This window comes from Panonychus citri, unplaced genomic scaffold, assembly GCF_014898815.1.
Source record: "Panonychus citri isolate SS breed McGregor unplaced genomic scaffold, ASM1489881v1 Contig00140, whole genome shotgun sequence".
Lineage (NCBI taxonomy): Eukaryota > Metazoa > Arthropoda > Arachnida > Trombidiformes > Tetranychidae > Panonychus > Panonychus citri.
In genome coordinates, this window is record NW_026515545.1 from 1,482,933 (window position 1) to 1,505,237 (window position 22,305).

Below are 22,305 nucleotides of genomic sequence, written 5' to 3' on the forward strand. Positions count from 1 at the left end.
CCAAACTCAATTTGATTTTTTCATCGCCCCAGTTGACCTTTAGATTGTTGTCTATGAGAAAGAAATTGATATTTGGAAAGTTGATTAAAGTTAGAATTGTGATTAATTTTATTGGAAACAATTAAGCTTTAAAGTGCATATATTTTATTTTAATAACTTTTGACTTGTAATAGAGGGAAATAATTATATTTCTTGTCTCCTCAGTGTCTTTCAGGAGAATCAACTGGTTGGTGGGTGAAAGGGAAATGATTTGGTGGGAGGTTGGGTGTATATTATCATTACGATTAGACTTGTCATGGAATAAAAGTTTTCTTGATTTCTTGTCCCCATGTTAGTAATGAATTATTTGCATTTGGGTCTCAGGATTAGAGCGGGAAGATTAGACAAAGAGAGAGAGAATAAGGAGAATAGAATAAAATTTTGAATGCTAGAATTAAATTGTTGGTAAATGGTGAACGAAATTTAGTTAAAGATGAACGAAGGTGAAAATAATCATAATAATAATCAATTATGTTTTCTTGATTAGAGTGAAAAATCCGCGCTTCTTAGGCTCATCTTTAGGGGCTCCACGACCGGCGGGTAGAGTTTGTGATCGTGATGTTTGCTGTTCTGAAGCACTTTGATTAATCTTGTTGATCCAAGAATTCAAGTCCTCAGAATTGGCAGCTTCATAAAGATATTCTCCACCATCAGGTAATTTTAATCTAAATACATTCTTTCGTTTAGTATAATCGGCAGGAATTTCAGCGATTGCTTGCTTGAGATCTACGGGCTTTTCGTTACGAAGATATCTATCTGGTTCTTGTCTGAAATGCTTTTGGTCCTTGAAAACGCACAAAGATGAGCCTCTGAGTACCACATAGGTTCCCTTTTCCCAGGATCTATTGGAGGCTTTTTTGGTTGTTGATTCCCAAACATGTTTACGATTGAGAATAGATTCAAAAACAATATCTTCATCGCTTGTACCAGCCGATGTTCCGGCACGTTCTTTGGATTCCAATTCGGATAAGGCTTCTGAAAGTGGTCCTGCACTTCGATCGGAAACATCTCCTTCACCATCAAGTCGATCGGATGGAGGTTCATCGGGAGAAGGCGTTTTCTGTGCTATTAACTCCGCCAGTTCTTCTTGTCTCCTACGTTCTTCCATTTCTTCTTCTTCTCTACGTTTTAATTCACGCATTTCAAAGGTGGTCAGTCTTACAAGAGCTGCGAATCTTTCCTCTTGGGCAGCTGCGGATTTTTCAAATGCTTCATGTTTCTTAATGAGTTGATCAACTTCATCAATCGTATGTCCAAGTTCACGACTTAACAGGTATGGTTCTTGTGCGATTAGCCAGGCTTCGGCCACTGCTGCATCTCTTGCGAACTGATAAACTTCTAGGATAAGTTGTAAATGATCCCATCTTTCCTCCCATCTTTGCATCATTGAACCTCTTTGATTGTTTAGAATTAACAGTTTATCTGAAATCTCTTCTGAGGCATAATGATTACGTTTCAACAATTCTGTACCCAATTCTATACAGGTAGCGAAATTATCTTCTCGAGCATCAATCTCTGCTTTTAAGCTTTGGTGATTGTTCATAAGTAATTCAACACCAGATACATCTCGAGGTTTCTCCGAGGTGTTCATTTGTCTTACTACATCTTCCATCCAGGCGATCAAATCACGAACCATGTTAAAGAATTTAAAGAGATCACCTGTATCGGCAAGTTTCTGTTTACGAGCCTCACAGTTGTTCAACAACTTGTACCACGAATTGACTACTTCACCTTCCCTACCAACAATATCTCGAGCCTGTTCACCGGCATAAGCAGTTTGAAGTTTAGCTGATTCCTCTTGGATACCCTGTACAGCCGATCGAAGTGTTGCCAGGTCTTTTTCGAAGTTAACATGTTTCCTTTGTAGATTAGATACCGATTGGGCATCTCGTCCCAATTCATCTGACATAGAATTATATTTCTCCTGGATTCGAGTTAAAACATCTTTACAATCATGGAAGAATTTAAATTTCTCCCAAGAAGCTGCAAGTAGTAAATCTCGAGTCTTAATCAATTCTTGAAGGTCATCCCAAGCTTCATTCAAACTATCCTTCCATTCAGCAATCTGCGCCGAATCTGAGTGACCAGCATTGATTAATGAATCAGCTGCACTATTAACTGTTGATACTCTCTCTTTACCAAGGGACTCAGTGTCACGAGCGAATACCTTAAAACGTTCACGAAGTGTTGTAACAAGGTCATAATCTTGTCCCAATTCATGAGAACCTGCGATAACTTCCCTTTCTTGATCCAAAGCATAACATCATCAAACTCTCGACTAAGAGAGTAGAGAGATAATGCTTCGTCCAATTTGGATTGACGTTCGTTGGCTAAATCTTTTAGACCAGCGTAAAGTTTATCCACTTGTGATTGTCGAACAGCTATTTGGTCAGCTTGAGGATGACCTTCAGCAACAAGTTGCCTTGAAGTTTCACCTAGTTGACGAACGGTAGCTGCATAATCTTCAACAGCATTTTCTAGACTTTCGTGTTTCTTCATCAAATTTTGAACACTTGGTTCGTCTTTTCCTCGGTCTTCAACCATCATGTATAACTCTTGTTCACTCATCCAGGCTTCGGCCTCGGATGCATCAAAGTAGTATTGTTGTGCTCTCTCAGATTCGAGGAGTTTATTGCGACGATGATCCATTTTGTTCTTAAGATCCTCCCAATCGCTTAGTAATTCATCAATTAATCTTTCAAATTCAGCTGAATCAGCATGACCATCTTTGATTAATTTATTTCCATTGTCACAAATGTTTTTAATTCGAGGTTCATGATTATCGATTTCAGTTCGAAGTGATTGATTCTTTTTGATCAACATTTGAACGCTGAATAAACTGTTACCATAATCGGTTGAAGTGGCAAGAGGTTCTTTCTCTTTTATCCAGAGTTTCTCATCCTCGACATCTCGTCGGAATTGGAAGGCTTCTTTTTTCTTCATCAATTCCTTCTTCTTTTCTTCCAGAGGAGCTTGAAGTTTCTGGAACTTTTCGACAACAACTGCCTTCTTAGCTTGAATAACTTCCTTTTTAGCTGGATCAATTTTCTCGAATTTACTTGCAATAGCTTCCAATTCATTAAGCTGCTTGGATTTGGTTTCAATTTGTTGTTCAATATTTTGCTGCTTCTGAAGGAAATGATTAACTGTTGTCAAATCTTGACCAGTTTCTGGCTGCATAACTTGACTCTCCAATGATCGCATCCATTCATCGAGCTCATCGTAAGCATGAACACAGAGCTCCTCCTTTTTACCTTCAAACAGACGAGAACCTTTTCTTTGGTAGTCTTTTCAAGGGCATCGAATGAATTTTGTAGCTCATCAAGTTTAGGTTGAATCACATTAATAAGCTCAGGTTTTTCTCTTACAAGTTCTTGACCTCCTTGCATTACATCATCGAGCCTATCCTTATTAGAAGCAATTTCAGCTTCGAAGGCTTGATGACGAGTCCATTTAGAGTGAATTGTTTTAGCGCTTCGGTAAGTTTCATCTTGGGCAATGATGTATTTCTCTTGGATCCAATCTTGTAGCTGCTCAACATTTTGTAGAAACTGTTGGGTTCGAAGTTCATCTTTCAATTTATCGGCATATTCATCGGCTCTTCGGCGATTAGAGTCACGTCTAGCTGCAATATCATCAGCCTTTCTACGAACTTTATCAGCGTTGATGATATTATTTTCACAAAGTGAGTGGGCAAATTTGATGACGGCATTGATTTTCTCATCATTGGCTTCCATTGTTGTTTCGAAAGCATCATGTCTTTTACAAAGTTCTTCTGCTTGTTCAAGACTAGTTGGTGTCTCATCTTTGGATAAGAAGTTTTCTTGTTGACTAAGCAATACTTCTGCTTGTTTGGCGTCACGATAGAACACTTGCAAATTAAGGTTCTGTGACAGGAAGAGCTGTCGGTTTTCATACATTTGATGCAGCTCCTCCCAACCATTCTTCAAGGCTCTTAGTCTCTCTCGGAGGAACATATATTGTGGATCAGTTTGTCCTTGAGTAACTTTCTCTCCATATTCCATCATAGAATTGTAATCTTCGGTGTAATTTCTTATTTCATCTTCAATTTGTTTATGTTGATTTAATAATTTTTCTGCTTCAGCAAGACTTGTGGGTGTATCTTCAGAAGCGACATCAGTCTGAGTCTTTGTAAGCCAAGCTTGGAAGTGATCAAGATCTCGTAAGAAACGATGTAGGTCACCAGCTTCTTCCAATTTAGTCTCTTTGGCCTTTAATACTTGAGTTAATTTATCCCAAACTGAACGTATTTGTGCTGTTCTTTCTTCAATCAATGGAACCTCTTCAGGATGATCACGTCGAATCTTTTCAGACTCATTTTCAAGTGTATTCAATTTATCTTCAATAGCGGCAAGATCTCTTTCCATGCCACTAAGACGTCGTTGTAAGGTCATTATTCCAGTTAAATCATCACCAAGTTCTTCAGTAGCTTGAAGAAGTTTAGTCTTCTCTTCAATCCAGGTAATAGTTTCTCGGCATTCAATATGATAAGTTTGAACTCCATGAGCAGAATCAATTTCTTCTCTCTTCTTTTCAGCCTTATCTCGAAGTTCAGCCCATCTAATGAAACATTGATTGAAATAGGGAGAAAAAAAGTAGACAAGACACAATTAAATGGAGAGTAGAAGAAAAAAAAATACAATAAAGTATATATATTCCGTGAAAGGTCAATAATCTGTATCATATATTGGAAGAGACTAATAATAATATATCACTGACTTTCCTTTTTTTGCTTTTCCTCAATTAATAAACACGCAAGGATCAACCCTTAACAAAACAAAGTCTATGTGTTATGTTTTCCTCTTCATCTAAACCTAACTATTTATAATACTAAACAAAATAATAGTTTCCAGTGTCAAGATGATATAAATGAAATGATAAAATATCCCTTTCTATCATAATATATATTTACTTTATAGAAGATGAATTCAAAACGATTAAGGGTAGAAAACTATCAACAAAAGGAAAATCAATCAAGGTGTCGATATAAACAAAAGCATATCTTTATATTGCCGAATCATGGTTGATTAACTGGTGGGAATAAATTTTTTCTTTCTCTTATTGCATCAAAACAACAAATCAGGATTTGAAATATGAGTTAATCATCTGAAACACAATTTCAAAATCTAACGGTAAACAAAGAAGTGCATAAAGAGAAAGAAAAAAAAACAAGAAAATAATTGTACTGACATAAGCAGAAAGAGAGTTAGACAGAGAAATGATAAAACATTAATGAAATCGCTGATAGAAAGAGGCGAAAAAGATTAGTAATAAAATATAATGAACCATTCAGCTAATACTAAATATTGAGTGTGAAATCATCATCTTGTTGATTAGTTTATATTAATAAGATTCTAAACGGAATGACGTTAATCAATGATTCTATAGATTTATAATTTATCAAGGATAACACTAACACAAGCGAATGTATAAAAAAGTGTTTACCATATCAACAAGTACAATTTATCCGAATTAAGAGATTATTGGTGAATGGATAGAGAAAAATAATAAATTGTTTTAATAAAATACCTTTGGTTTAGCTGATTCTGTCTTGAAACTATCTTTTCAGAGTCTGGATGTTCAACTGCAAGTAATTGTCGAGCGATTTGATTGACAGCGGCCACTTTAGAGGCGTTTGCATTCATTTCTTGGTCAAATGTTTCGAAACGATGTTTCATTACTTCAATATCTTCCATGTCACGATTTAAGCTCATTGAATCAAGCATTTTCTCTTTTTCTGCAATCCATTGTTCAACACCATCGGCTTCAGTAAATAATTTAAATAATGAGATGGCATCACCAAGACGAGATTTTCTCATCTTGGCAAGTTCATTAAGATCTTTGTGACGAGAATCAATTATTGCCAATCTTTCTAATACTTCGGGTGCCTCTCTATCTGCAACACCCAAATTACGGGCTTGCTCTTTAAGACTTTCAATGACAGCTTCGTGTTTTCTCAATTCTTCAGCTGCCTCATTATGTTTCTTTGACAGAGCTTGTGCGTGAGGCTCGTCAAAACCAACATCTTCGCTTGAGATCAATTTAGCTGAATCTAACATGTAAGCGTCGACATCATCAGCATCGGTAAAGAATTGATGATATTCAATTGCCTCTGTTAGACGGGATGTTCTTAATGCTTGAAGTTCCTTCAATTTGTCCCACAAATCTTCAATCTCTTTAATACGTTGACTAATCTCTTCAGAGCCAAAGTGTCCTGCATGAATTAAATCTTCACCAGCACGAATTACATTAAGAAGTTGATGTTCATGTGCACCTAATTCATCTTCAAGAGCCTTATTTTTGCTAATTAAAAGATGGACGGTTGTCAAATCGTGACCAATCTCAGCTGAGGAAAGAATTTGCTCTTTCTCTTTAATCCAAGCCTCTTCTTCTGCCATATCCCAATAGAATTGCCAAAGTTTCTTGGATTCTTCAAGTCGATTTTTACGTTGATCAGCAAGAGCAACTAATTCAGCATAAGATGATTCCAATTTTTTGATGCGATGTTGAATTGCTTCAGGTTCCATTGGTCTATATCCAGTAACTTCAAAGTTTTCAATAAACCTTTTAGCTGATTGGGTATTTAGGCGGACACGTTCACCAATTACATGGATATCAGCCTCTAATAAACTATGCTTCTGGAGTAGGTCAACAACGCCCATGAGATGTTTACCATAATCTGGTGACTCGAAGCGACTTTTGAGAGCTTTCATATCATCTTCAATGTATAACATTTCTTGAAGAGCTTGTTGTAGAGACAAAGCACTTTCCAGGCGAGTTCGCCGATTCTTAAGTAATTCAAGAAGATAATTCCATAGACGTAGAACATTGTCTTTTCGGGCATTAATTCGATCAATATCATGGTAATTTTCAGCTTCTAATTCCTGAGCAACAGCAACAACCGCTTGAACTCTTTCTTCATAAGCAAAGATATCAGTTTCAATTGCTTCATGTTTCTTAGCAGCAGCTTCAACTGCCGGAAGATCATAGCCAAAGTTATCTTGAGAAACCAATCTTTGATTCTCACTCAGCCATGTCTCTCTCATTCCAGCTTTACGATCAAATCGGGCAGCAAGTTGCTCAAGCTTCTCTTGGCGAATAAGTTCTTCTCTTAATGCCAATTCTCTTTCATGTTCAGCTTTCTCTAACCGCTCCCAGGCTTTGTTGACATCAGAAATCATTTTACCTTCTTTTGGTGTATAAGCTTTCTGATTATTTGCTCGCATCTTTGATTGAAGAGAAAATAATAACATTTCCAGATTACTTTTTTCCTCAAATTTCTGAGGTTTCTCAATAGTTCGGTAATTGTTAAATTGGAGAAGTTGTTGTTGAACACCTTGTAGACTGTTGGTAAACTGTCGATCACCAAGGGTATCAATTGTTTCTTCAATCCATTTCAATAGGTCAGAGGTCAATTTTTCATAGTCATCAACCATTCTATCGGTTTCCATGGCTTCACCGACAACTTTAGCAATTCGACGACCTTGTACAGTTTCTGCCTTCATCTTGGAGAAGTAGTGGTAATAAGTTACTACATAGGTAATGATAGATTTCTCATCGGGATTATCGGTGTAAACATCTTCAGCGTCAAGTAGTCTCATTAGACCAAGCTCTTTTTCGGCAACATTGAAAGCATTGTTGAGATTGTGAATAGGATTGGCTTTGCTTAATTTGTCATATTGGATGAGATCAGGACGATGTTTATGAATGAGAGCATTAAATGCTAACCCATCCCTCCAAGAAGTTGTAAAGTTTCGCACATTGACACTATGATAGCCGGCAGTTTTCATTTGACACCATAAAAGAAGTGCATCTTTGGCAGATTTTGTTTCCTGGTTGTCAACCTCTTCAACCATAATATCTTGAATTTGGAATCTAAGGATAATTGTCCAAATTAAACCAAGAGTTAATCTTGAATTACCATCGACAACATCATGAGAGCCCATATTTTCCAGGTGAACTCGTTGTTCTCTCAAAAGAAATTGTAAAGCTTTGTCAACATTTTCTAAACAATGAATCCTCATTTTACCCTTTGTTGGTTTGGGTAGACGTTCACCTGATAAAATTTCTAACAGTTTGAGTAACATTTTACCATCACGTAAATCAACGTATAGATCATTAATGCGGCAGTTAGCTCGAACTAGGTGTGAGTTGACCCATTTAGTGAAGGTCTTTTTCTGTACTGATTCTCTTTCATCTAAAGACAGATAAAAAGATACACAAAGAGAAAGGAAAGAAAGTAGATAGAAACAAAAAAAAACCATATTAGAAAAATAGGGTAAAAATTGATAAAATAGACGAAAAAATAATTATTGATTATCTAAAAATATACAAAATGGAAAAACAAGACAACATACCAGCTAATGCTTTGATTCTTGATCTTTCAAACAATCTGGACGAAGAGTTTCCACCATCGTATTCATAATCTTCCATGAGAATTTCTTGTTGGGTCACCGGGTCCCAACGGGGACCAACCGAAATATCGGTAGTCATTTTTAATTGTTTTAACCTTTAATTAACTTCAGGTATCACAAGTAAATCAAGCAAAGACTATTGAAGAAGAAGAAGAAAAAAAACAGAAAATATGAAAGGGAGAGAGAAAAAGAAACAGACATTCAGTGATTGATGTATACACTTTTCTATGTGAATTATTGGAAATAGATACAAGGGGGTTAGGGGAAAGGTGGGTAATAAAAAATAATTAGACAATATGAGAGAAGAAAATGTTATAATTACCAGGTAACAGAGAGACACAAGAAAAAAAACAGGTTAAAATTCACACTTAAATCTAATCAATTTGATGGTCACGCCTGGAGAAGTGATGATGATGATCCAACCATTGGAAATATGAAAGAAACAATCAGACGAGAGAGATGGATTAATGTCGATTAAGATACCATTGTCAGGGGGAGAAGGAAGAAAATGATGATGAATAAAATGATAGAGGAAAAAAAGAAATGAATAAGATGGGCATGTCACACATAAATAGAATATATATATAAAACAGAGAGATAGAATTTAAAACAAGTATAGCAATAGAAGTAGATGAAGATGAAGAAGAAAAAAATTCTACGGCAGTGAAAAGGCAAAGAGAACAAGAAGAAAAAAAAGGTTGATTAAACAATTGAATAGAATTTAAATTGGTGAAAATAAAATGATAACAATCCAAGGGTTGATTGGGAATTAGAGATGAGATGATGAACCAAATTATCCAATATTATTGTCCCAATATAATTAATCTGAAAGATTTAAGCTTGGGTGTGGCCGGTACATTACAAGGTTACAGGAAGATTTTTTCATTCACTATAACATATACAAACATGATATTTTTCATACATAAAAACTTAATAGAGATGATGATGAGTAAGAAAGAGAGAGAGAGAGAGGAAGAGAAAGAAAAAAGAATGGGAAGAGAGAGAAAAAAACAGAAAGAAAGAGAAGAAAAAAATAGAATAGAATAGAAAATAGAAGAGAATAGAAAAAGACTTTACCTGATGATTGGAAAATAATTTTTCGATTGTAATCCAATTGTATCAATTAAATTATTTCTAATTCGAGAGACAGAGTTGATCATGTAAAGGGAATGATTAATTGTTGATGGTTAAAGATGATCAGTTAATTGGCGCTTCATGAATAGTTAACTTTAAACAACCGATTCTCATTTAGAGTTTCAACTCAATGAGAGAGAGAGAAAAGGAAAAGAGAAAAAGAGAGAAAATGAAAGAGAGAGAAAAACAGAGAGAAAGGTAACCTTGTATCTCTTTCTAACCTCACCCAATTCTCTTTCTTTTTCTCTTTCTTTAGTCGCTATTCATCTGCTTCCAATTAACTTATTATCTCAATTTTGTGGTTCCATTGTTTTAATCATCATCGTAACCATCATCGTCTCTCTCAATTGTTAATCAACAATTAACGATTATTTCCATTTTTCTTACTCTTTTATTACTCACCAATTGTTTTCATTTTTCCATTTTCGTTTTAATTGTAAACTATTCATCAACAATTAACTCTAACCTTTCTCTTCACTGACAGAATTATTTCTCAGAAACAAAACATCAAATTTAATTACAATTCTTTCCGACTAATTAACCGTCTTTCTGTTTACATTTTAATTGATTCATTTTAATTGTCAAAATTTGACCCGAAAATCATTAGCCAAAGATCAATAAGTGAGTCGATTTAATCGGCTTAGAATTTTCTCTCTTTTAGTTACAATAGAAATCGATAGATGTCACTAGTTTTTATTCCAAGCCAATCAACTGATCGGTCAATCTAATTGTCTTCATGTGTTTTTGATTTGATTTAAATTTGTTTGTTTCGTTTTAATTGTTCATTATGTCATCGGGATTTTTTAGAGTAATTAATAGATGGAAAGTTCCTGTTGTGATTTCCTTTACTTCAGCTTATGTAGCTGTTGACACTTATCGTATGAAAATGAGGAAAGAATCAGAAATTTGTGTTAATTTAAATGGTAAACCAGTGATTGGTGTTCTTGGGTAAGGTAATTTGATTTATTTGTGTTGATTGTTCACTTTAATTAGTTTAATTTTGATTTAATTTACATTTTCCAGAGATGTACCATGTGTATCACCCAAATTACAAGAGATAATAGATGATGTTAAATCAACATTAAATCTACCCCAATCCAAGAAGAGTGTATTGAATTACTATGTGACTCCTTATCCGAAGCCAATAATTAATGGTTACTATTCATCTTATTCAACCATTGATGTATTTTTACCTGATTATTTAAACATCTCCAGTGGTGAACAATTAACTGCATTAGCCATTTGTAATATCATCGGATTAATGGGTGAAAACTTTGAATCACTAGCAGCGGATGATTGGTTAACCCCGGATGGTAAATCTTTCATCAATTCTTTCCTTCTCAGTGAAAGAGCAAAGAAATACCTGGTCACCCAAACATCTTATTCAAATCTAAATCCTGAATATCATTTGAAATATATTGTTTTCTCCCTGGTATCAGCTGTATTTCTCGTTTGCATGGCCATGGTTGATGAAAGAGCTAAAGGAGGTATCGCTAAAATTGGTCTCCTTCTATTGTTGGCCATTCCAATGGGTTTACTTAAGAATTTACTTTCTGGTCATTCTCGACTTTTATGTGAATCAAATGGAGTCGCTCAGGCGATTTCGAGGAACATGTTAACTTGGAGAGAAATGATTAAAACCCAAGATGAATCGCTAATCGATGAGGAGATGTTACTTGGAGCATTGGAATATTATTCTAAATTACTTCAGAGGAACAAAGCTTCTTATAGATTATTTAGTTCTGGATTTAGAATCTCTAGAATTTTAAATGATGATGGTGAAGATGTTAATCCATTCAACTTAGAATTACCTAGAGCTGAACTTATTAGACAATTACAAAGAATTCAAACTCTATTGAATTCTAAAAAATCACTTGATAGCTCATCAAATGTTGATTCTCAATGAGATTCAATTAAATCAACTGTTTTCATAGTTTAATCCAAACTGTAGATTTACAATTTGTTACCATGGAAATAAATGGCAGCGAGTTTTTGATTTTTCGCTAATATTTATTATTAATTCTCACCAAGAGTTGATTAACCTCTAAATATGTTTTCTCCCACCAATTGATTGTAATTGTGAGAATTATTTGATAAACAATTAAGTTCTTTTCTTCCTTTTTTCTCATTCTCAATTTTTCCAATTCCGTTGACATTGAACTTTTCAGCAATCAAATCAATGAGAATTTGTGAGAGATATGAGAAGGAGGAATATCAATTTATCTGTTAATTGTTGTACGATTGCACACGAAGATATTTAAGTGATACATTTGGTTGACTGTTGATCATAAATTGTCGATAATTTAATCCGAATCAGAGTCGTAATTAAGTGTCCCAATTGCTTTAACATCGTAACTGTTTTTGCTATTAGAACTTTTAACTTTTCCAGTTACAGTATCAACAGAATTAATTAGATTAGGTTTAGTTTGACGATTGTGTAATTGCTCCTCGATTATTTTAGTTAATTCAGTTACACTGATTCGTTGATCATCCGGTTGATTGTCAACATTATTCAATATTGTGGTTGAATTGAATCTACCAGTTTCCAAATTGTCTCTATGGTTGATGTTGACATTTTTATCTGATTTAGATGTTGATTGTGCCTTTTGATTGTCATAATTAATTTCGTCTTCACTTTCATCTGAATCAAACCATTTTAAATCAGCAGTTGATAAATGATCATCAAGAGTTAAAGCCTTTGAGTGTCTAGGCTTAGGTAAAGGAGGAATTGGGTCATATTGTTGTAGATTAATTTCAACTTTTTCTTGTGATTTATTAGATGAAATTGATGAATGAGAATCTTTTTCATCTTCAATTGTTTCCAATGATGAATTTAATTGTTCAACCTTTAGGTCTTTATCTGGTTCCATTGGTGCTGTTTGAATTTCACTGGACATCATTTGATCAAAATCGTCGTCATCACTTGAATATTCTGGACTAATTTCAATTCGAGTATCACTGAAACTGATTCGTCTTTGTGGTTCTTTCCAATTTGAATGGTTACCAATTCTATTTCCTTCAGCATCTCTACGAATTAGAACTGATTTAGGTTCATGAAATTGTCTTTTAATTGCTTTGTCTTTATTGATTTGAGTTTTTCGACTTTCATCCAATTCTCGAATAGTTATCCCTCCAAAATGAACTCGAGTTTGTTTCTCTTGTTTCTCTTGTTGTTTTTGTTGATGTTTCGATGAAGTTTCTTCTAAACTGTTCTTAGCAATTAACCAAAGTGATTTGGATGTTGGTCTTTTTGAATCGGCATTTAATTGCGCCAAAGTTTGTCCAATCCCGCGAGTTCGTATCTCGTAATCAATTGCGTCTTTTAATGAATTAACTTTCTCCTGAAACCATTTCGTCGACGTCTCTCCTTAATTACCTTCATTGCCTCAACAAATTCACTGCTTCCGATGTTAATTTTATCCTGGATTCCAAGAGCCTCCATGTATCTATCCAGGTAAGATAGAACTTGATTTCCTTGATTCTTTTGGTAATCTATTTCTTCATCATTATCAAAATCATCACTTTGATCTGATTTATCGGAACGCGTTTCCTTTGGCATTGGCGATGAACCGATTAAACTTCCTGACTTAATCCTTTTGTCTCTAAGCTTAACCAGATCACTTGTTGAATTATCATCAACCTTTTGTGTCAAATTTTCCTGACTATTAACGGAATCATTGGACCACAGTTTGTCGACTAATTTTTCCAATCGAACACCAAGATTACGAACTTCTTGAGTGTGAACCATCAACAATTCAGTTAAATCTTTAGGTTCATCCAAATTTGAAGCCATTCCTTCAGATTGTAACTGTTCATCATCATCCTCATAATTACTCTGATCATGAACATCAATTTCTGTTACCCTTTGAACATTTAGGTCTCTGATCATTTGATCATTTTGATTTTTCTTATTACGATTGACTAGTTGTTCAACAGTTTCATCGTTTTGATTCATTTTCAACAGTGAAGTTAATTGTTTCACCTTGACTTCCAATTCTGAATCCATTCGCTCCTGTAAAGCAAGTCGAGATTGTTTCTCTTCGGTTAATTGTTTCTCCGTCTTTTTCAATTCGTCCTTTAGAATAGTCAATTCTTTCTTTACATCATCAACAGCACCATTTGATGGAATCAGAGCCGATTGGTATTGATTAATTCGTTGGGTCAATGGGAATAAACCTTTCGATAGAATTGAGTTTTCCGGATGACGACGATAGATGTGACTTTGAAGATACATTGAATTACCGAAAGCTTTTGGACAATCAGGGCATTGGAATAGGAGAGAAGAGTCAGAATTATCGGTTTCAGAATTGATGGAACGAGAAAAAGTTGCACCAAAGGTGAATGCTTGTTTGTAGACACCAAGTAATTTGCGTAATTTCCGATTCTCCTCAACAATATCCTTCACTTTGTCAACTTTGTCTTTCAAATTCTCATATTGATTGTAATAAATTTCCAGTAGATAGGCGATCAAAATTTGGCTCAATTTAAATAGTTTGACAAAATTGGTGTCGACCGAATGTAAGTCCTGGTGAAAAGAAACACAACAATTGAACATTTCAGAACTTTAGACCATTTTACCGGAAGAAGATAATCAATCAATAAGAATAGAAAATAAATTTTAAACGTTGTACATACAAATTCGGAATCGATGAACGAATAGGCGATCATTGGACCGATTTCGGAGATTGGCCACCGATTAGAATGAAGCTCCGATTCAAATGTATTCACATCAATGGCTGACAATTTACGCCAATCAATTCGAGTCAAAGTTTGACTTGGCATTTTATAAGGTGAGAAAAAGGAGAATCTAAAGATTCAATTAAAAAAAAGGAAGAGAAAAGATCTGAAGAGAAATACCAGGAAATTAGAAATCAATAAAGTACAAAAGGAAAATTGATTCGAAAAAAAGAAATGACAATTAGATGGAATATCCAATCTAACCGAACATAAGAAATTGAGCCTTCAACCATTGGAATTAGAGTGATTTCACTTACGCTGATAGAACGGACTGAAGAAAATGAAAATTAATCAATGAAAGATTAAATTTAATCCACAATTGCAGAATCAAGTTCACTTATTGTCACCATAATTGTAACTATGATTTGTTTTTGTTTTGGTTCCTCTTTGGTATCCGAGGAGATTCAACTTGACAATATCACAAAGAACCGACATCATGATAACTTTACATGGAGTAGAAGATTAGAAGAAACAAAGAATTGATCAAAGAATAGAATTTAAATTGTGTTTAAATGGAATCAGAATAATCCAAGTGCTGATTAGCAATTAAACTAATTAAATATTAGAATCTGATAGTTGATGATATTGTATAAATAATAATAAGGAAAAGAGACTTTACCTGATGATTGGAAAATAATTTTTCGATTGTAATCCAATTGTATCAATTAAATTATTTCTAATTGAGAGACAGAGTTGATCATGTAAAGGGAATGATTAATTGTTGATGGTTAAAGATGATCAGTTAATTGGCGCTTCATGAATAGTTAACTTTAAACAACTGATTCTCATTTAGAGTTTCAACTCAATGAGAGAGAGAAAAGGAAAAGAGAAAAAGAGAGAAAATGAAAGAGAGAGAAAAACAGAGAGAAAGGTAACCTTGTATCTCTTTCTCTATTACCTATTCATCCTCTCCCAATTAACTAATTGTCTCTAAATCATCAGTTAATTGTGATTCCATCATCAACTTGAAGATCCAGTAGATGTCACTACGAACGAGTATTGCAACATATGATTGGAAACACATGTAATCCTCAATCTCGTGTTGATTGTTTTTCTTTTATTATGGTTAATTGTAATTAGATTTGTTGATTAATGGAACTTTTTTTTACTCTATTTAGGTTGATTAAGTGATTCTCTATTTGGTGATCAGTTGAAAATGATCATTTCACGGTTTAGAAATTTAATTTCTCCTTTTAATTGTAGTCACATTTACCGGGTAAGTTTCGTTTGATTTTCTGTTGACATTTTTTTCTTTCTTGAAATTAGAATTTATTATTTTCTTATTAATTGTGTATTTTGTTGTATTGTTTAGGTTTCGAAAAGGTTTGCAAGTAATCCACGTTTTCAAGAATGGAAAAATGTTGAAGATATTCGCAATATCGGTATTTCGGCTCATATTGATTCTGGGAAAACAACGTTAACTGAAAGGTTATTGTTTTATTCTGGTAAAATTGATGAGATGCATGAGGTTAAAGGAAAGGATAAAGTTGGTGCTGTTATGGATAGTATGGAATTGGAAAGAGAAAGAGGAATTACCATCCAATCAGCTGCTACTTATGTTCTATGGAAGGGAAAAAATATCAATATTATTGATACTCCAGGGCATGTTGACTTTACGGTTGAAGTTGAAAGAGCTTTAAGAGTTCTTGATGGGGCAGTTCTGGTTCTTTGTGGTGTTGGTGGTGTTCAGGCTCAAACATTTACAGTAACACGACAAATGGCTCGTTACAATATTCCAACAATCAGTTTTATCAATAAATTAGATCGTAGAGGAGCTGATCCATTTAGAGTATTAAAACAAGTTCGAGAGAAACTTAATTTTACAGCAGCTTTGACACATATTCCTATTGGAATTGAAGATAATTTAAAAGGAATCATTGATCTGATAGAGGAGAAAGCAATTTACTTTGATGGGCCAAATGGGTAATAAAACAAGGATCGATCATTTGTCCGTTAGTTGGCCTCATCTGTCAATTTTTATTCTAATGATTTGAATATTTGCGTTTTTACTTTAGGGAAAAGGTTCGATATGATGAAGTGCCAAAAGAAATGAGAAGCGAAACTAATGATCGAAGGCAAGAATTGGTGGAAAATGTATCGAATGTAGATGATTTATTAGGAGAAATGTTCTTAGAGGATAAAACGCCAACGAATCAAGATATTAAGGTGATTAATTGTTGACTTGATCTCGAATTTGATTTACTCAATCAACTCTTCTTTTCCTTTAATAGGCTGCAATCAGAAGGAATGTAATTGCAAGGAAATTTGTTCCAGTCATTGTTGGTTCAGCGTTAAAAAATAGAGGAGTTCAGCCTCTCATGGATTCTGTTATTGAATATCTACCGAATCCTTCTGAAGTTCCCAATTATGCTTTTAGAGAAAAGGCTGACGGCAGTGAACCTGATAAAGTTTTATTGAATCCCGCTCGTGAAAAAGGTCATCCCTTTGTTGGTTTAGCGTTTAAAATGGAACAGACAAAATTTGGCCAATTGACTTACATTCGAACTTATCAAGGAAACGTTGGCAAGGGTGACATCATTTTTAATGTTCGAACAGGTCGTAAGATTAAAATACCTCGATTGGCTCGAATGCATTCAAATAACATGGAAGATATTGAGGAAAGTTTCGCTGGTGACATTTGTGCCTTTTTCGGTGTTGAATGTGCTTCTGGTGACACTTTTGTCACTGATCCTAGTCTAAAATTATCAATGGAATCGATTCATGTTCCAGATCCTGTTGTTTCAATGGCCGTTAAAGTAAAAGACAAGAATCGAGTTCAAAATTTTACCAAAGGTATTACTCGATTTGTTAAAGAAGATCCAACCTTTCATTATGTTTGGGATGTTGATTCAAAGGAGATGATCATCTCTGGAATGGGTGAACTTCATTTAGAAATTTATGGCCAACGAATGGCCAATGAATACGATTGTCCAGTTGAATTGGGTAAACCAAAGGTTGCCTTTAGAGAAACATTAATTGCTCCATGTAAATTTGACTATTTCCATAGAAAACAGTCTGGAGGTGCTGGTCAGTTTGGACGAGTTGTCGGTATTCTGGAGCCAATGGGTTCACCACGGAACACTGAGCTCATCTTTTCACCCGAAATCGTTGGTAACAATATACCAAAGCAATTTTTAGCCTCCATTGAAAGAGGTTTCCGAATGATGTGTGAAAAAGGTCATCTAACGGGAAACAAAATTCGTGGGGTCAGATTTCGTTTAAAAGATGGACAAAGTCACAGTGTCGATTCCAATGATATCGCTTTTGCCTGTGCCGCTGTTGGAGCAATTAAACAAAGTAACTTTTCAACTTTTTCTTTCAATCAACAATCAAAATTCAGAAAAAAATTCATTCTAATTTTCCAATTTCTTTCCTTTCTCTCTTCAATATCTTTTAGCTCAAACACTCGGTAAATGGCATCTAATTGAACCAATCATGAAAATCGAAGTGACCGTTCCTTATGAAGATAGTGGGTCAGTTATCGCTGCAATTTGTAAACGATTTGGTGTCATTACCAACACCGAGGAATCATCTGGATACATGGCAATTTCAGCTGAAGTAAATTACGCTTTCGTTATTAACACGAATAAACTTGTTAACTTCTATCAATCAATTAACTTACAATTCTAATTAGATTAGATTAGATTTAATTAACAAATATTCATTCACTTATTATAAGTGTTTCCCAATAACCTCAGCTAATTACAAGTTGAATACAATTTCTTGATTTTCACTTTTATACACTTCGCAACTAACCTTAATTTGATCAACTTTTGTCTGTTTTTGTACTTACTTTCAGACAAGGCTTTTCTTTTATTAGAAAATGATTTAATCATGAAGGTTGATTAGCAATTAGTAATTTGAGAAATACATAAAAATTTAGTTTAAGGATAGAATTGATAAAATTCAATCTTATCATCTAATCATTATCTTAAATTGATTCTCAGTTTTCACTTTTTAGTTGCTTGTCAAGTTTTTTTTCGCATTTTCTGGTTTCTTTATTTTTCTGCCTTCAAATGATATTAATAATTTCAATTTTCTTTAAAAAGAATCATTAATTAACTAATTATTTCACAATAATCTTGTTTTTCTCATCATCTTTAGGCTCCTCTTAGTGACATGTTCGGATTTACCACCGAGTTAAGAACCTTATCCCAGGGAAAAGGGGAATTCACCATGGAATATTCTAAATATGCTCCAGTTCGAGGTGATGTTCAACAAAAGTTAATGTCTCAATATAACGATAGTGAACCCGATTCGCACTTGGAAAGAAATATTATATTATAATAGAAATTTTTATTATTAGAGAATAAGTTTCATTTAATTTGTCTTTGTAACTTGAAGAGATTGATTAAATTAATTGTTCTCTTTTGTTTTTTCCATTAACGTACTTACAAGTTCATCATTGACAACGTTAATTATCATTTGTCATAACCTCGGACAATTGTTGTGATGGTAACAAGATATACATTTAATAATTCAACAATCATGTTATCTGATTAACTTATCATCAGTAGCATCGTAAATATAAGTGTTTCCATTAATCAACTGATTAATATAATCAAATGATTTAAAGAGTTTTTCTTTTCGCAATTGATTGTTTCACTTATTCACCTTAATTGATATAATTTTCTCATGATTGGTAAATAATATCAAATTTATTAGAATAAAAATGAAAAGAGAAACAAATTACTACGTATTAGATTAACAATCAAAACAAAAAAAAACTCTTGTTAACCCAATTTAATAAGGTTGTGTTAATTTTTTATAATCACGCTTGTTAAATTGTTCAACCTTGAAAATTTTGTTTCAGTTTCAGCACTTTTTAGTTATCAACAATGATTACAATTTTTGTTTAAATGAACAAAATCAGAAATGATAATCAACAAAAAAAGGTAACATTTTTGATAATCATGATTTGATCTGATTTTTCTGATGAAATGATTGATTTCTGCCTCTTAAATGATTGTTAAATTGGTAAATTAAATATATAGAATGATAATTAAAGTGGTAAATAGTTTTGGTAAGATGAAAAGTATTACGATGTAGTTAATTAATGTGTGAGTGATAGTAAATATATATTATATTGCAGTTTGTGTTGATGGACCAAGTGAGAAAAGCTAAAGCAATTGTTTTTTTCATGGCTTAGTAAGGTACCATGGTTATGTTATGTATTAATATTTTAATTACATCGCCAATTTCATCAATTAGTTGATTAACTGTTAAGAATTAGGCACTTTAATGTGTGTTTTCTTGTTGTTATCCTTCGCTTGATTGCTCCGCCATTTTTTTTGAGGTGTTTAAATTTAGTGATAGTTTGGTGTTTTCGATGAATTGGTAAAATGTATGAGAGAAAGAAGCAGAATCATTTTTGTGTCTTTTTCTGCTTCAGACATTTCAATCTATCTCATCACCATGAATCCTCGTATCACATAGGGAAGCATATGGAAAGAGATTGCAAAGTTTGATTTGTTAGTATGTGTGTGTGTTGGTTGATTGGTGTAGGTTGAATGATTACATATATTTATGATTAATATAATAAATATTGTCACAAAAAGGTAAAGTATTTTTATATGTTCTTCTAAATTGCCAATCTAAGTTCTATTTTGGTCAAATTTGGATCTAAGAAATAGATGAGAAAAGAGAGAAATGATAAAAATGAATTAGCTATGGTTTCGGGTTTTTTTTGCTTTGTTGATATAAAAACAAGAGATGAATTGATTTGGTTTTCTTGAGGATGAACGAAAGATTAGTTCAAATGGACTGGATGAATGAGAGAGATAATAACAAGAAAGAGAATAGAAAAAGAAAAGGGTGAGAGAGTTAATGATATCGACTGTAATCAGAGCAATACAATTGTACCAATAATTCACTTAACGGTAAAGAGAGAGAAAATGAAATGATTGATGATGATGATGATGTAATAGTAAAGATAATCTTGAAAAATCTACAGGTAATAGATTCAATTACCAGGTGAGAAGAATAAATAATTTCTTTTCTCTCTCTCTCTTGTTTCTCAATCAAGATAATTAAAGAGTGAAAATATAAGCTGTCATACCTTTCTCATTTGTTTAACTGGTAACGATGGAGACCTTAATGTAGGTGCAATTGATTCACTATTCTCATTATTATTAGATGATTGTTGTTGTTGATCATTGATACTTGTTGCTAATGGAGGTGTATTGGTAATGTCCATTTGCTCAATTGTTTCACATAAAAAGGGTGCACAACTTTGAGAATTTGCAGGTATCGATGATGAAAATGTATTTCTACGTGGTGACCTAGAGGTTTGCTGATTCATTTTATGAGCGTCATCTAATAGGGAGGGAGCAACATAGGTAAAACCAAGGAAGGATCGATTGAAACTTTCACTGATTGACGATTCATCTGGACTATCAATTGGTGGTTGACGAGTAAACCTTGTATCAAATAATGATGTATCCTCTTCACTTGTTAACATTGGTTTAATTGGTGGTTCACATCTTTTGGCAAGAACATCTTCCCAATTAACATTGGAAAAAAATGGATGCCTTCTAATTGGCTCGGCATCTTCAGTATTTGAGCAAAGCCTAATTTGGGGTTTTCGTTGTAATAATTTACGAATTAAATCTTTAGCATCGGGTGTAAGGTATGGTGGTAAAATTAGTTTGCCTTTCAATATTTTATCAATTGTTTTACGCCTTGAATCAGCTGTAAATGGTGGATGTCCAACCAACATATCATACATAAGAGCACCTAAAGACCACCAATCGACTCCTCTTGCATGTCCAGTTCGAGTTAATATTTCGGGTGCCATATATTCAATGGTTCCACAAAAGGTATGAGTAATCTTGTCATTGTTAAGTGTCTCTTTACAAAGACCAAAATCAGTCAATTTAATGTGTCCTTTAACATCTAAAAGTATATTCTCAGGTTTAAGGTCTCGATAAATGATACCACCTCGATGAAGATGTTCCAAGGCAAGAACTATCTCAGATAGATAGAAACATGCGGTATCTTCCAAGAAAATACCTTCCCTTTCAAGGTGCATAAAAAGTTCACCGCCAGAAAGATATTCCAAGATAAGATATAACTTATTGCCCGTTTGAAATGCGTAAATCAGGTCAACAATAAATGGATGTTTAACTGATTCAAGAATACTTCGTTCAGCCTTGGTATGAGCAGTATCCTTTTGACTTCGGCATAAAGTTGCCTTTTTAAGGACTTTCATGGCAAATATTTTCCCGCTCTCTTTACCATTAATTTTACGAACCTGGAAAACTTTACCATAACCTCCACGACCAAGAACTTTTAATAGTTCAAAATCTTGTGGTCCAGTTTTTTCTTTACCAACATTAACCGTATGTTCATTTAGTTGAACCTTTTCCATGTCAGCATCTTCTAGGATAGCACTCATGTCCGGTTCACTTATCTGTGAGTCACCCAAGGGAGGTAAAAGAAGCATTTAGAAAAGAAGAACAAGAGAAAAGGTAAAAAGAACAAGAAAAAGTTGGAAAGAAAAAAAAAACCAGAAGAAAAAAAGAAAATGAAAGGAGTAAAAGGGTAAAATCTGAATGTTGTGAGAATGGAAGAGAGAGAGAGAAAAAAGCAAAAGAGAAAAAAAATTCTAAATGAAATATGTTACCTCCTGATCATCAACATCAATGGAATCCTCATCAGAATAATCATCCTTTGAGTTGGCCTCATTCAGTTCTAAATCAAAGACACCAGCCATTTCTTATTTCGTGAACAAACGTAAAAAAACACGTAAATACAATAAGAACTGGAGTCAATTTATCAACAACCGACACGAAATTAAAAAAGACAAACAGAATTCAGGAAGATGAAAACTGAATCGAAATAGAATTTGATTAAAATCGATTGTTGGAAAATCGTAGGAAAAAAGAAAAACAAATGAAAGAGAAAAAAAGAGAAACCGATTAATTGGAATCGATTTCGAAAAGAGAATCTAATGAATCGA

General features: G+C 33.8%; 5 protein-coding genes across 5 annotated transcripts; 2 read left to right on the forward strand and 3 right to left on the reverse strand.

Annotated features, from left to right (window-relative positions):
* Positions 1 to 127: 127 nt before the first annotated feature.
* On the reverse strand, positions 128 to 9,709 carry LOC128394789 (spectrin beta chain-like). The gene is given in 7 exon segments (XM_053355158.1): positions 128 to 2,289; positions 2,292 to 3,317; positions 3,320 to 4,620; positions 5,590 to 8,257; positions 8,418 to 8,610; positions 8,797 to 8,870; positions 9,552 to 9,709. Coding segments are annotated over 5 exon segments (6,912 nt in total). The 5' UTR covers positions 8,554 to 8,610; positions 8,797 to 8,870; positions 9,552 to 9,709; the 3' UTR covers positions 128 to 508.
* A 110-nt stretch (positions 9,710 to 9,819) lies between these two features.
* LOC128394795 (uncharacterized) lies at positions 9,820 to 11,604 on the forward strand. Its single transcript, XM_053355163.1, has 2 exons — positions 9,820 to 10,556; positions 10,632 to 11,604. Exons 1-2 carry the CDS (start codon positions 10,396 to 10,398, stop codon positions 11,512 to 11,514), a joined length of 1,044 nt encoding a protein of 347 aa, XP_053211138.1. The 5' UTR covers positions 9,820 to 10,395; the 3' UTR covers positions 11,515 to 11,604.
* Positions 11,605 to 11,805: 201 nt separating this feature from the next.
* Positions 11,806 to 15,255, reverse strand: LOC128394791 (cilium assembly protein DZIP1L-like). The gene is given in 5 exon segments (XM_053355160.1): positions 11,806 to 12,960; positions 12,963 to 14,133; positions 14,244 to 14,451; positions 14,603 to 14,788; positions 14,965 to 15,255. Coding segments are annotated over 3 exon segments (2,367 nt in total). The 5' UTR covers positions 14,391 to 14,451; positions 14,603 to 14,788; positions 14,965 to 15,255; the 3' UTR covers positions 11,806 to 11,911.
* Positions 15,256 to 15,362: 107 nt separating this feature from the next.
* Positions 15,363 to 18,731, forward strand: LOC128394793 (elongation factor G, mitochondrial-like). The gene is made up of 6 exons (XM_053355161.1): positions 15,363 to 15,561; positions 15,658 to 16,268; positions 16,361 to 16,511; positions 16,577 to 17,642; positions 17,743 to 17,903; positions 18,450 to 18,731. Exons 1-6 carry the CDS (start codon positions 15,502 to 15,504, stop codon positions 18,630 to 18,632), a joined length of 2,232 nt encoding a protein of 743 aa, XP_053211136.1. The 5' UTR covers positions 15,363 to 15,501; the 3' UTR covers positions 18,633 to 18,731.
* Positions 18,732 to 18,984: 253 nt separating this feature from the next.
* LOC128394794 (ribosomal protein S6 kinase beta-2-like) lies at positions 18,985 to 22,168 on the reverse strand. The gene is made up of 3 exons (XM_053355162.1): positions 21,970 to 22,168; positions 20,404 to 21,756; positions 18,985 to 19,967 (listed from the first exon to the last, which is right to left on the reverse strand). The coding sequence occupies exons 1-3, from the start codon at positions 22,057 to 22,059 to the stop codon at positions 19,956 to 19,958; spliced, it is 1,455 nt and encodes a 484-aa protein (XP_053211137.1). The 5' UTR covers positions 22,060 to 22,168; the 3' UTR covers positions 18,985 to 19,955.
* Positions 22,169 to 22,305: the final 137 nt, after the last annotated feature.

Coding starts and splice junctions, on each gene's coding strand:
- LOC128394795 (XM_053355163.1), top strand. CDS start 10,396: ATGTCATCGGGATTTTTTAGAGTAATTAATAGATGGAAAGTTCCTGTT. Junction 10,557..10,631: donor CCAGTGATTGGTGTTCTTGG/GTAAGGTAATTT, acceptor TACATTTTCCAG/AGATGTACCATGTGTATCAC.
- LOC128394793 (XM_053355161.1), top strand. CDS start 15,502: ATGATCATTTCACGGTTTAGAAATTTAATTTCTCCTTTTAATTGTAGT. Junction 15,562..15,657: donor ATTGTAGTCACATTTACCGG/GTAAGTTTCGTT, acceptor TGTATTGTTTAG/GTTTCGAAAAGGTTTGCAAG. Junction 17,643..17,742: donor TGTTGGAGCAATTAAACAAA/GTAACTTTTCAA, acceptor AATATCTTTTAG/CTCAAACACTCGGTAAATGG.
- LOC128394794 (XM_053355162.1), bottom strand. CDS start 22,059: ATGGCTGGTGTCTTTGATTTAGAACTGAATGAGGCCAACTCAAAGGAT. Junction 21,757..21,969: donor TTGATGTTGATGATCAGGAG/GTAACATATTTC, acceptor GGTGACTCACAG/ATAAGTGAACCGGACATGAG.